General features: G+C 35.3%; 1 protein-coding gene across 1 annotated transcript; it reads right to left on the minus strand.

The window, feature by feature from the left end:
- Positions 1-12,151: 12,151 nt before the first annotated feature.
- Positions 12,152-12,721, minus strand: LOC131045526 (ethylene-responsive transcription factor ERF023-like). The gene has a single exon (XM_057979121.2). It carries the CDS (start codon positions 12,719-12,721, stop codon positions 12,152-12,154), a length of 570 nt encoding a protein of 189 aa, XP_057835104.2.
- Positions 12,722-13,355: the final 634 nt, after the last annotated feature.

The raw sequence follows: 13,355 nt of genomic DNA on the forward strand, positions 1-13,355 counted from the left end.
GTATGTTGTCCTTAGGGGTCATATGGTGTTGTTAGGGGTCATACGACAACGTACAACCCCTATGGACACCATATGACCCCTATGGACACCTTAGGACCTGTTATGAAACCATATGGTGTCGTTAGGGATAATATGGTGTCCTAAGGGGTCATAAGGGTCATGGAACACCATATGACCCCTAAGGACAACATATGACCCTTTATAACACCATATGGTGTCGTTAGGGGTCATATGGTGTCCTAAGGGGTCTTATTGTGTTCTAGGACCACTTAGGACACCATATGACCCCTTATGACACCAAATTGTGTCGTTATGGGTCATATTGTGTCCTAATGGGTCATATTGTGTCATATAACCCCTTTAAGACGTCATATGACCCCTTATGACACCATATTGGGTCGCTATGGGTCTTATGGTGTCCTAAGGGGTCATATTGTGTCCTACGACCCCTTAGGACACCATATGACCCATAACGACACAATTTGGTGTCTTAAGGGGTCATATGGTGTCCTAGGACACAATATGACCCCTTAGGACACCAGATGACCCCTAACGACACCATATGGTGTCATAAGGGGTCGTATGTTGTCCTTAGGGGTCATATGGTGTCCCATGACCCCTTATGACCCCTCAGGACACCATACGACCCCTTATGACACCATATTGGGTCATTATGGGTCCTATGGTGTCCTAAGGGGTCATATTATGTCCTATGACCCCTTAGGACACCATACGACCCCTAACGACGCATTTTGGTGTCTTAAGGGGTCATGTGGTGTCCTAAGGGGTCATAGGACACCATATGACCCCTATGGACACCATATGACCCCTTGGGACACCATATGACCCCCAAGGACAATATATGACCCCTTATGACACCTCATGGTGTCGTTAGGTGTCATATGGTGTCCTAAGGGGTCATATTATGTCCTGGGACCCCTTAGGACACCATATGACCCCTTAGGACTCCAAACTGTGTTTGTTATGGGTCATATTGTGTCCTAATGGGTCATACTATGTCATATGACACCTTTAAGACATAATATGACCCCTTAGGACACCATATGACCCCTTAAGTCACCAAATTGTGTCATTATGGGTCGTATTATGTCCTAATGAGTCATATTGTGTCATATGACTTCTTTAAGACATCATATGACCCCTTAGGACACAATATGACACCATATTGGGTTTCTATGGGTCCTATGGTGTCCTAAGGGGTCATATTGTGTCCTACGACCACTTAGGACACCATATGACCCATAATGACACAATTTGGTGTCTTAAGGGGTCGGTGTCCTATGGACACCATATGACCCTTAATGACACCATATGGTGTCGTAAGGAGTTGTATGTTATCCTTAGGGGTCATATGGTGTCCCATGAACCCTTATGACCCCTTAGGACATGATACAACCCGTTATGACACCATATTGGGTCGTTATGAGTCCTATGGTGTCCTAAGTGTTCATATTATGTGCTACAACCCCTTAGGACACCATATGACCCCTAACAACACAAATTGGTGTCTTAAGGGGTCATATGGTGTCCTAAGGACTCATATTGTGTCCTACGATCCCTTAGGACACCATATGATCCCTAACGACACAATTTGGTGTCTTAAGGGTTCATATGGTGTCCTAAGGGGTCATATTGTCTCTTACGACCCCTTACAATACCATATGACCCCTAACAACACAATTTAGTGTCTTAAGGGGTCATATGGTGTCCTAAGGGGTTGTACGACACCATATGACTCCTATGGACACCATAGGACCCCTTATGACACTATATGGTGTCGTTAGGGGTCATATGGTGTCCTAAGGGGTCATAAGGGGTCAGGGACACCATATGACCCCTTAAGACACCAAATTGTGTCGTTATGGGTCATATTGTGTCCTAAGGGGTCATGGGACAACATATTACCCCTAAGGACAATGTACGACCCCTTATGACACCATATTGGGTCGTTATGGGTCCTATGGTGTCCTAAGGGGTCATATTGTGTCCTACGACCCCTTAGGACACCATATGGCCCCTTAAGACACCATATTGGGTCTTTATGGGTCCTATGGTGTTCTAATGGGTCATATTGTGTCCTACGACCCCTTAGGACACCATATGACCCCTTAAGACACCAAATTCTATCGTTATGAGTCGTATTGTGTCCTAATGGGTCATATTGTGTCATATAAGCCCTTTAAGACATCATATTACCCCTTAGGACACAATATGGCCCCTTATGACACCATATTGGGTCACTATGGGTCTTATGGTGTCCTAAGGGGTCATATTGTGTCCTACGACCCCTTAGGACACCATATGACCCATAACAACACAATTTGATGTCTTAAGCTCTCTCCGTCCCCTAATCTCTCTCTCTCTCACCCCTAACCTCTCTCTCTCTCTCACTCTCACTCTCACTCTCTCCCCTAATCTCTCTCTATCCCTCTCCCCTAATCTCTCCATCTCTCTCTCTCTCTCTCTCTCTCTCTCTCTCTCTCTCTCTCTCTCTCTCTCTCTCTTCTCTCCTAATCTCTCTATCCCTCTCCCCTAATCTCTCCATCTCTCTCTCTCTCTGTCTCTCTCTCTGTCTCTATCTCTCTCTCTCTCTCTCTCTCTCTCTCTCTCTCCCTAATCTTTCTCTATCCCTCTCCCCTAATCTCTCTCTCTCTCTCTCTCTCTCTCTCTCTCTCTCTCTCTCTCTCTCTCTCTCCCTCTCTCTCTCTCTCTCCCTAATCTCTCTCTATCCCTCTCCCCTAATCTCTCCATCTCCATCTCTCTCTCTCTCTCTCTCTCTCTCTCTCTCTCTCTCTCTCTCTCTCCCCTAATCTCTCTCTCTCTCTACCCCCTCTCTCTCTCCCTCTCCCTAATATCATATACTAATTTATTTATAAATTAATATATTAAAATATTATATATTAATATATTAATAAACATTAGATTAATTATGTGCAAATTTAGTTAGTGAATTTACTTATTAAAATCGGATATCCGATTTTTGTTGTAAAATTTTCTAATTTCAGATTTTGACTCAGGAATGCTTTGGGATTTGGCTTGGAAGTGACAAGCCTGGAAAGTCAACTGAAAAAACATGTTTTTCAGTATTCCTTGATTTTCCAGACTTTACACTGGTGGCTAACAACTTTTTTTGTAGCCAAAATTGATAAAACGAAAAGGGTTTTTTAAGGACATTCTCTGCTTTCCAACAATATAAGGCTTGTCTTATTTCGACTTTAATAAATAATTTTTTTTAATTTTTAATTGAATTTTGACAATAGTCCTGATTGATAGACTAATTGAAAAACACTCATACCTTTCAAACAGCATAACATTTTCTGAATCAGAAACATGCATCACATCCTATGCTTTGTCTACTATAGGGAAAAATTAAAAAAATAAAAAATTTCATATGGTTTTGACCAAGTTAAGGTGGTCAGATGTAGGATTTTCTGAATTTCTGAAAAGCTGTAGTAAAAAATTCATAAATAATTATTTACTGTATAAAAAATTATAAAAAAATATGTCTCACATCCAAACATGAGTCTAATACTTATATTATAGATATTATAAAAAAATATTATGATTTGATTGTGATTAGGGTGGTCAGAGATACGTCTACTTCTTATCTTTTTCCTAAAATTTTAGTACCACTCCATTGAAATTTGAAATTTTCATCAAATAGGATTTTTTTTCCAAAAAAAAACTAGTACCTTAGAAATTACATTCAATTTTTTATAGATTCTCTTCTTACATATTTTAAAAATAATGTTCACAACTTATTCAAATTTTCATGTCGAGTTGCATAACTTTGATTTTATGAAATTTAATTGCCACTTAACGGCCTGTTTTGGCACACCATGATCCTGCACATAGCCGCAACAATTTCACATTAATATTTATCACAAAAAGGGTAGGAACAACAAGGTTGCAATTTGTTTGAGTTGACCCCCAATTGCATCACTACTAATTGTATTGGACTCTTGTGGTCATAAAATAACAACTTGGCCTTGTATGTATGTCATGGATGATGATTTTTCTCTAGTCTACACTTAGCTGACATAGGCTAAGCATGTTTCTAAATTCTACCTACAAAATGGAATTCTTCGCTATATGGGCCATATATGTTTCCCTACAAAAGAGAGGGAGAAGGTGATATGGGATGCACATTATAGTCAAAATGTAGGACATTTTGAAATGAGAGAAACTCTTGCTATGCTTCAAAGGTGTTTCTTTTAGCCCAAGATGCAATATGATGTTTCTTCTTATATTCAATCATGTGTAACATGTGCAATTGCAAAGATTGCAAATCAAAAGAAAGGATTGTATATTCCCCTTCTTACTCTTGATAGACCTTGGCAGTCTATCTCCATGGATTTCATGTCTAGTTTACTCACTACCAAACGTAGCCATGACTATGTGTATGTAGTGTTGGATATGTTTTCAAAGATGGCCATTATGGTAGCCTGTAAGAAAGGAGTTTTTTCAAAAGACACTAACAAGCTATTCTTCACCCATGTCTAGGTCCATTTTGGGTTTTGGTGGAGCATCGTCTTAGATAGAGATAGCAAACTTGTTAGAAAATTTTGGTTAGCACTTTGGGTAATGATGGATACAAAACTCACAAAGTCCACAACCTTTCACCCATAGACAAATTGATAAAAATTAGTCAATTGCATGATTATCTACATCCTCTCTATGTATCACTCTCATTATCCTCACACTTGAGATGAGATTCTTCCATATGTGCAATATAGTTACAATCATGTCATTCATGTTACTACTGGACATAGTCCCTTTGTGGTGTGTTTGTGATACTAGCCTCTAGCTCCACTAGATGCATCTATTCCAGCCATAGAACATGAGCTAACATCATATTTAGAGAAGGAGATAGATAGGGCTTCCAAATTTATTGACAAAATTTGTCATTTGCAGAAACATGTCCATGAGAGAATGCAACAAGCAAAGAAAAAAATAAAAGTTGCACTATGATGAGCATTGCATAGCACATCATTCTCAAGTGGGTGATAAGATCTAGCTTTATTTTCAAAAAGAAAGACTTCAAGGGCCACATAAGAAACTCCACACTTTGTGATATGAGCAATACACTATCCTCAAGTAGATTGGAGAGAATACTTTTGAATTGAATATTCAATCATTTTTAGGCATTCACCCTATTTTTAATGTGGATTTTCTTCATCCATATTCCCCACCTTTGTTGGACACTTCAAATGTTTTTGATGCAATCCATGTTGGTGATTTGAATCCAGAGACAACTGCTCCAGTAGGAAGTGATCAAATTGTTGATGTTCTTATCAAAACTATTTATGGCACATAGATTCCTTTGTATCATGTTGTCCAAGTAGGAAAACATCTACATTAAGGCAAGTTGTTTACTAGTGAACATATTGCTACACGCTTCCCTCATCTGTTGCAACAAGCTAGTGCAATGGGGCCCATTACCTTTCAAGGAGAGAGGAATGATCTAGGGGCTTTTGAGGATGATCTAAAACAAGACAAAGGTGATAAAATTGAAAAATATTTAAAATATAATTTTTTTAGTATTTTCTATATTTTAGTAAATCACATTTTTGCAGGTCTTTGGAGTTAAATTTGGGGTCAAAAGTGTCATTGGTCCCTTAAATTGATAAGATAGTGGAGATGGTGTTAATGGACTAAAATTATTTCTCTTTGAGACCTTTCCAATGGTGCTAGTAGTTTCAAATTTTGTTATGAGTTTGAAGTTATGGCCCCTCGAAGTTGTGGTGCCTAAATTCCTAGGGTTTTTGAAAATTTGTAATTTGTTGTTATTTTATTTTGCAAAGAGTCTTCATTTCAAATCTGTTGAATTCTAGAGACTATTGGAATTCCATGTTGATGTTTAAAACTCAGTTTTGGATATGTTAATTTGTGACTTTTGATCTAGACAACTCTGGTTTTTCGAGTTCTTGCTATTGTCCATTTTTGTTGAACAATACTTGTAGGTTTCCACTTACCTTGAATTGTTATTAATTAATTATTGAATTTAAATCATTTATTCATAACTTTAGTGGATATGTGAACCCATAAACAAAACCATACTGGGACATAAGAAGGACTTTAAGTCGACAACATTAGTACATAAGAGTTTTGAGCTCTTGAAGAAGAAGAAGGTCACCAACTAACTGGTATTGGTATTAGTAGATTTTGCAAAAGTGTTCCAAATAGATTATGGTGAAAGTGGGATAGCCATAGGACAAGTTCATAGCAAAGAGGGTAGATATATTTCATATTTTAGTGAAAATATCAATTATGCCAAGAAGAGGTATCCTATTTATGACGCAGAATTTTATGCCATAGTGCAAGCTTTAAATAAGGGTCATTATTTACTACTTGGGGAGTTTATTTTTTACAAGTATCATCATGTTGTGTAACTTATTAATAGTCAAATGAAGCTTAATCAATGACATATGAAGTGTTTCTACAAGGGTGTACTTTTGTTCTCAAGCATGAAAGTGAAAATTCAAATAAGGTAGCAAATGCATTAAGTAGAAGTGAAACACTATTAACTAAAATAAGAGCTAAAGTAGTTAGATTTGATTCTATGAAAGAGATACAAAAATAAGGATGCATGTACAACATGTAAGGAACCTACTATAATGGAAAGGACACCTGGGATAGTTACATCAAATAAGATTGATTGTTATTCAAAGGAAACCAACTATGTATACCTCAAGGTTCAATGAGGTATAATTTAATTAGTGAAAAATATTGTGGTTGTTTAGTTACAAGTTTTGGAGTTGATAAAACCATGACACATCTTAGTGAAAGATATTATTGGCCAAAAATGAAGGTATAAATCAAAAAACTTGTGCAAGGATGTCAATTTTGTTAATATGCCAAAGGAAAATTCAAAGCACAAGTTTATATCAACCACCACCCATACCAAAGAGACCATGCAATGATGTAAGCATGGATTTGTGCTTGTACTACCATGAGAACAATGAGGTAGAAATTCTATTTTTGTGGTTCTTGATACATTCTAAAAAATGAATCACTTTATATCTTGCAAGATGACCAATGATGCTACACGTATTAGAAATTTGTTGTTGATTTAGGTTATTAGATTGCATGGCTTACCGAAAAGAATATTTTTTTACTATGACACTAAGTTTGCACAACATTTTTGGAGGACACATTGGAAAAAAATTAGGTGCTGATCTAAATTTTAGTTCTCCATATCATCGTTAAATGGACGGACAAACAAATACTATTAATTAGAGCTTAGGAAATTTACTAAAATGTTTGGTTGGTGACAAGCCTAAGCAATGTGATTTGATATTGCCTCAAGTTGAATTTGCATATAATAATTTAGTCAATAAGAGTATGGGTAGGACTCCATTCTAAATTGTTTATGGTTATATTCCTAGGGGTATTTTAGAATTAATGGATGTTGCAAATATTGAAGGATATAAGAGAAATGGTGAAGGAGAAGAATTTGCAAAACACATGCTGAATCTACACTAGCAAGTAACGGAAAAAAATTAGCTGGAGAAGCCAACTGTATAAAGATAAAGAAAATTTATAAAGAAGAGAAAATAAATTTTCTATGGGAGATATGGTGTTGGCACATCTATAAAAGGAAAGGTTTCTAAGTCATAGCTAAAATAGGCTCAACTGAAAGAAGATTGAATAATGCAAAATTATCAAGAAGTTTTCTCCAAATTCTTATGAATTAGAACTACCTACAGGTTTGAAAAAATCTCCAATTTTTAATGCTTTTGATTTGTACACATAGTATGAGGGAGATACATCAAAGAAATGAATCAAAGAGGAGATTACATCATCGAAGAAATGGACAGAATAATTTATAGAGAGAATGAGAAAAGATTGAAAGAATTTTGGGTTTTAGAATGGTTAGGAAGACTATGGGAAAAGAATATAGTGAAAATTTGGTAAAATGGAAGAATAAACTCCTAGAAGATGCTACATGGTTAACCCCAGTAGAGTTTGAGTCATTCCAATTGGCTCATAGAAATAGAGTTTATGACCCATAGCAATAGGAATATCAATGTCCAACAACAAGGGTATAACTTCTCATATCAAAGTATCATTTCTATAGAAACAATTGTGATTTGAAACACCAAATGCTTAATACTCAGTGAGCAAAGGAACAAAAATTTTTGTACCCCAGTAATTTAATATAGAGGAATCATAACAAAGGCTATTATTTATTATATTTTATAACAAAGGCTATTACTTATTATATTTTATTGACCTCACCCACTAGCATATAGTATAACTTATGTTTTAATACTGGATTTTTATTTTGCTTCTTTTGAGCTTCAAACACCCTCACACAAGCTCATAAATGAATAGAAGAAAGGAAAAATGCTAGGCAACAAACTTGAGCAAGAGTTTCAAACTACAAAAATTATATGGCAAGCATTTATGAGGCATATTTGGATATTGCATTATTTTTGGTAGGATTTCTAAGAAGTTTCTGACTTTTTTTAGGTATTTTGGTTTTAGGAAAAGGAAAAATAAGAGAGAGTGCAATAATTAGAGAAGAAATAGGAAAAAAAGAGCATAATAGAAAAAAGGAAAAGAGAGAAAAAAACAAAAAAAAAAACAGAAAGAAGATATTGGATAAAATATGAAGGGGACAATAGTCATAGAGATACAAACGAAGAGTAGGGTGAGCACATGGAAGTCCAATAGACAACAAAGAAATGTTGTATGTAATATCAGATCATTATGAATATTAATTGACTATAAATGAATTTTTTCAATTTGAAGACAAATAATATTGTTCTTTAAAATTTGATTGCTCTCTTTAATTATGTGTTTCTTTTGAATGATCATTTTCAAGAATTTGCTGCACTAAGTGGGTAAATGTGTGAATGTGGCTGACCACATGGACATTTTATGAAATTCCATTGCGTGATTTAAAGCACTGCAAGCTTAAACTTTAATTTTCCTACAAGTTTTCTATGTTATCTGTAGCTTGTATTCAGTCCCTATAGAATTAGATAGTAATTAGTTATCAATGTATCATCATATAGCCCAAATTATTTGCGTGAAAAAATTGTATTTGGCCTCACCAACATTGGTGGACTCTTGTTTGTGTAAGTTTAAGGTCTCTATGGTAGTGCAGGTTCCATAAAAAAATATAACACATTCCTTGCAAGCTAACTGTTACATACCATTCGTAGAGTTTCCAAATGTGTGAGAGTAGTGATAATTTGTGCCTCTATTGTTATGAGTTATTTTTGCGTCTATATGTTCATATTTGGCACTTAATTTTTTTCATGTTATTGGCAATTGGTGTATAATACCATTTGTAGTGTTTGCATTATATTTGTCTATTTATTAAGGATTTGGCATAGTAGTTTACATGTACACAAGTACTACCAAAATAATATGAAAATTACTCTTGAGTCAAATGTTGTTCGCTTGTTGTTATAACTACTACTTGTAATGCAAGTGTATTATAATATTTTTTAAGATTTGATGTTATATCATGCACAATTTGGAGTGGGAAAATTTTCTCACACTATGTTATGTTTTATTGCTTAAGATTGATTTACATTAGTTTTAAAAAAATTCTATACATCACTCTTTTAAGATTGGTATAAAAAAATGTTTCATTATTAAAATTAATTTTACTATTCTCTTCATACAATGATTTTTTAGTGTTTTCATTATATTATACAATTTATATCAAATATATTTTAAATTATTATTTAATATTTTAAATAATAAATAGTGTTAAAGAATATCATTTAATAATATATTTATTATCAACTATCTACATTTGCAATTCAACATTTAGGAAAACATTTTTCAATTGACTGAATAATTCTGCCAAGACACTGTATTTAGATTGAAAAATACTTTCCATTCACCTAGGGAAGAGAACCCAATAGTTGTGCATCCTAACTTCGGGCTTCTCAAAATCCTACATGAAAATTTCAAATCACTCTCAATTTTTTACAGCAGCTTACTTGGCAAGTCTCTTGCTTATAACTAAGGTTTCAGAGCCACATCAACATGCATTTTGCCAAGGTGTCCAGAACAACCCAAAAAAAAGTGAAATCAATAGGCATGCAAAAGAGGCCTCTACACTTGTGCAGCTGATGTAGCACCACATGATTGGCTTGTTTTTACAACTGATGGTACATTTCACAACAATAACAACTTTAAAGTCACAACTACTGGTGAAATGTATTGTAATTATTCATATATAAATGCACAAAAAATTATATTTTATGTTTCAAACAATAATTTTTGTTTGTACTATTATTAGAATGAAAAGTATCAACCCTAACAATTCATAATGAAAAGTAACAATAACCCTAACAATTCATACATGCTCAATTACTGACACTCTTTCCCTAATATTCAAGAATGAATCCCATTATGACTACCTATATGTCATTTTGAAACTTTAACTTCTGAACAAAACTGTATTGGAAATGGTTTCCCACGAAAATATGTGTGCTCCTCGTATGAAAATAATTTGTTTGCTAAGGCAATCAGAAGAAACGTGAGAAATTCTGCCAGATTCCTTCAACAAAGCCGTACAGATAAGAGGGAAGAATCCAAAGCGATTTAAAAGCAATGTAACACTTGGAAGCATTCAATAGATAAGCAGACCTCACGAATTTACAATGCAAAACTCAAAATTCACTTCTAGCGCCCTGTGCACTTCGCCTTAGTTATTAAATTTTCAGAAATGTCTTTATAGGGTCCCTACAATGACGCGAAAATAGATTTCTTATTGGGAATTTTAAAAGCTGGTCCAATTTGCTTATGTCCAGAGGTTTTAAAAATAGACCAGCCTTAGAGTATTCTTTTGGACATTGTGTGTCTACATTTTGCATTCCTATCTAAGGGATCTATTACTCTGCATTGTTCGATTCAAAGTGAGTTCAGTGCATCATTGCTAATCACCATATAGATTGTAGAAATTTTAAAGGTTATTAATAGTTCAGGCCATTAGTTCAATTCTTGATTTTTATGCAGCTTAGATGAAGGTACGTTGTATATTATTCCAGAGGTTTAAGGGCTCACCCTATAAAGAATTAAGTTCCAGATCAGTAGATTAAACTTCAGATTTATGTTGATAAATTATTAGAAAAGCAAATTATAAAAATCTAATATCATCAATCATCATTCATTATTATACCTTCACCTTCACAAGATTCTATATGCATTGATATTTTTCCATATCGTCTGGACCAACATTTTAGAGAGTGGTAACCATGGGGATCTATATGGTTTTTCTCACTAATATTTTTCTATATTCTGTCGATCCACATTTGAAAATCTCATGACATTCTACATCTCATATCATCATCCTCATCAATTGTGTCTGATCAATTGAGCTACAGAAAACCTCTCGAGGTGTATTTGGCCAAGTTTGACCCCTACATGAATTTGATGGACTGTATCTCCTACACATGACTGTTTAGTCAAAAGAAGCCTGTAGTTTAGACATATGCTTACTCAAGCTATTTTAATCTGTTACGTAAAGATTAAGATGCTGACATATTTCTAATAAAAAAATTTAAAAAATCAAATGACAGATTTGTCATCTACTAGAGCCATACAAACCGTATCTCCTAAGTGGAGTGCTTTTAGTCATCTTGAGGTCAATAAACTACAGTAGTAGTAGATGTTGCTTACGATACTTGTAATTCGAAATTGGCGAAAAAGAAATACTCAGAATGAATTCCATCTGTTTAACCATTTTCAAAATTCTTTGTACTTTAATTGTCTGTAACCTCGATAATATAATACCCAGAAAAGTTTGAAAGTTTTTGGTGCACTCTGTTGATCTAGTCAAATGCCATGCTTGGGTAAGCAAATGGATCACTTTGACACAAAGCAAATATATTCTGAATCCATATATGCAATCATCTCCATGATAATGATAGTACTACATGAGTAATAATAGCAGAGAAGTTAGAACTTCTGTAGTAAAGCTGATCTTACCAATGCGTTTGTAAAATTGGCTGCCCCAGCTATACCTTAGTTATTTTCTACAATTCTCTATTAGACAGGGTCTGCCTCTATTAAGCTTTCCTAAATAATGATGCTTAGTTATAGAAAATACTTTTATGTAAAATCCCAAAGAGATATATACTGCTGATCTTGTTCCTGTTCCTCAGAGATATATACTGGTTATGAAAGAATATAAAAGACCCAGTTCGCACTCCATCTGCCATGTCATTAGCAAGGTTGGCCAATCCAGCCATGAATCCACCACTTCCTTTTTGTAATCAGTTCTTGCAAAATCACCGGATTCAGTTTCATTACTGGCATTGTGTAATGGGAGCTCCGTCTCTTGGAAATCATTGTGATCAGCTTCATTGTTGTTGCTGGAGCACAGATGGGGCACTTGGTCTTCTTCTGGTTGTTGGGAACTGGAACAAGAATATGCAGCTTGGACTGCAGCAGCTTGAATGCCTGTTGCAGAGGATGTTGCAGGGCGAGGAAGGGAGTGAACGGATTCAGGAAAATTGAATCTGGCAGACTCCTCTCTTAAGGCTAAAACAGCTACATCATGTGCACAAGGAGCCATCTCTGGTGTGGGAAATGAGCCCAACCATATCCTCTTCTTCTTCATTGGCTCTCTGATTTCAGACACCCACTGTCCCCACTTCCTCTTTCTAACACCTATATAGATAGGATGCTTTGTTCCCTTCCTATCTTCATTTCCACCTTCTTTTCCCATCACTATTACCAGGGCTCAATCAGCTAGCACAAATTCTTCTTAAGGTGACACCTAGTCAGCAAGAAATTACTTTCAGCAACTTTGAATCAACTTCATGGCTAGGTTTTATGATGCAACTGAATTGAGTGAGGAAATCACTCTTGCTAGCTATGATGTAAAGTTTGTCGAAGTATCTTAGACCACTCTACTTAAATAGGCGATGCTTTGCAATAATCTCTAAACAGAAGGCTCATTAATATTGTGTAAAAAATTTGCCAACTAAAAAGTGAGAAAATATATTGATATCTACAAATGATCTTCCAAAGAACAATATTAAAGTTTCGCTCATGTAGAATAGACGACAAATCGCTTAATTGGCTATGAACAAAAAGTTTCGCTCATGTAGAATAGAGTACAACCCAACCCAATATTGATAATCACAAAGCAATATGACAAGCATTTATACAAGAACAATCTCACAAGCATAACACTCAAATCTGTGCAATCACGGGGACAGTGATGTAACTGATAATGAACGCTTGGCGAGATATTATGGGCACCCTGCATGAATAGACAGTGACAATGAAGATCGAAGTAACGTCCATCACATAAGACAAAAACGCTTCATTTCTCTGTTGTTTGTATACATATTTTC

Source organism: Cryptomeria japonica, chromosome 10 (genome assembly GCF_030272615.1).
Source record: "Cryptomeria japonica chromosome 10, Sugi_1.0, whole genome shotgun sequence".
Classification (NCBI taxonomy): Eukaryota; Viridiplantae; Streptophyta; class Pinopsida; order Cupressales; family Cupressaceae; genus Cryptomeria; species Cryptomeria japonica.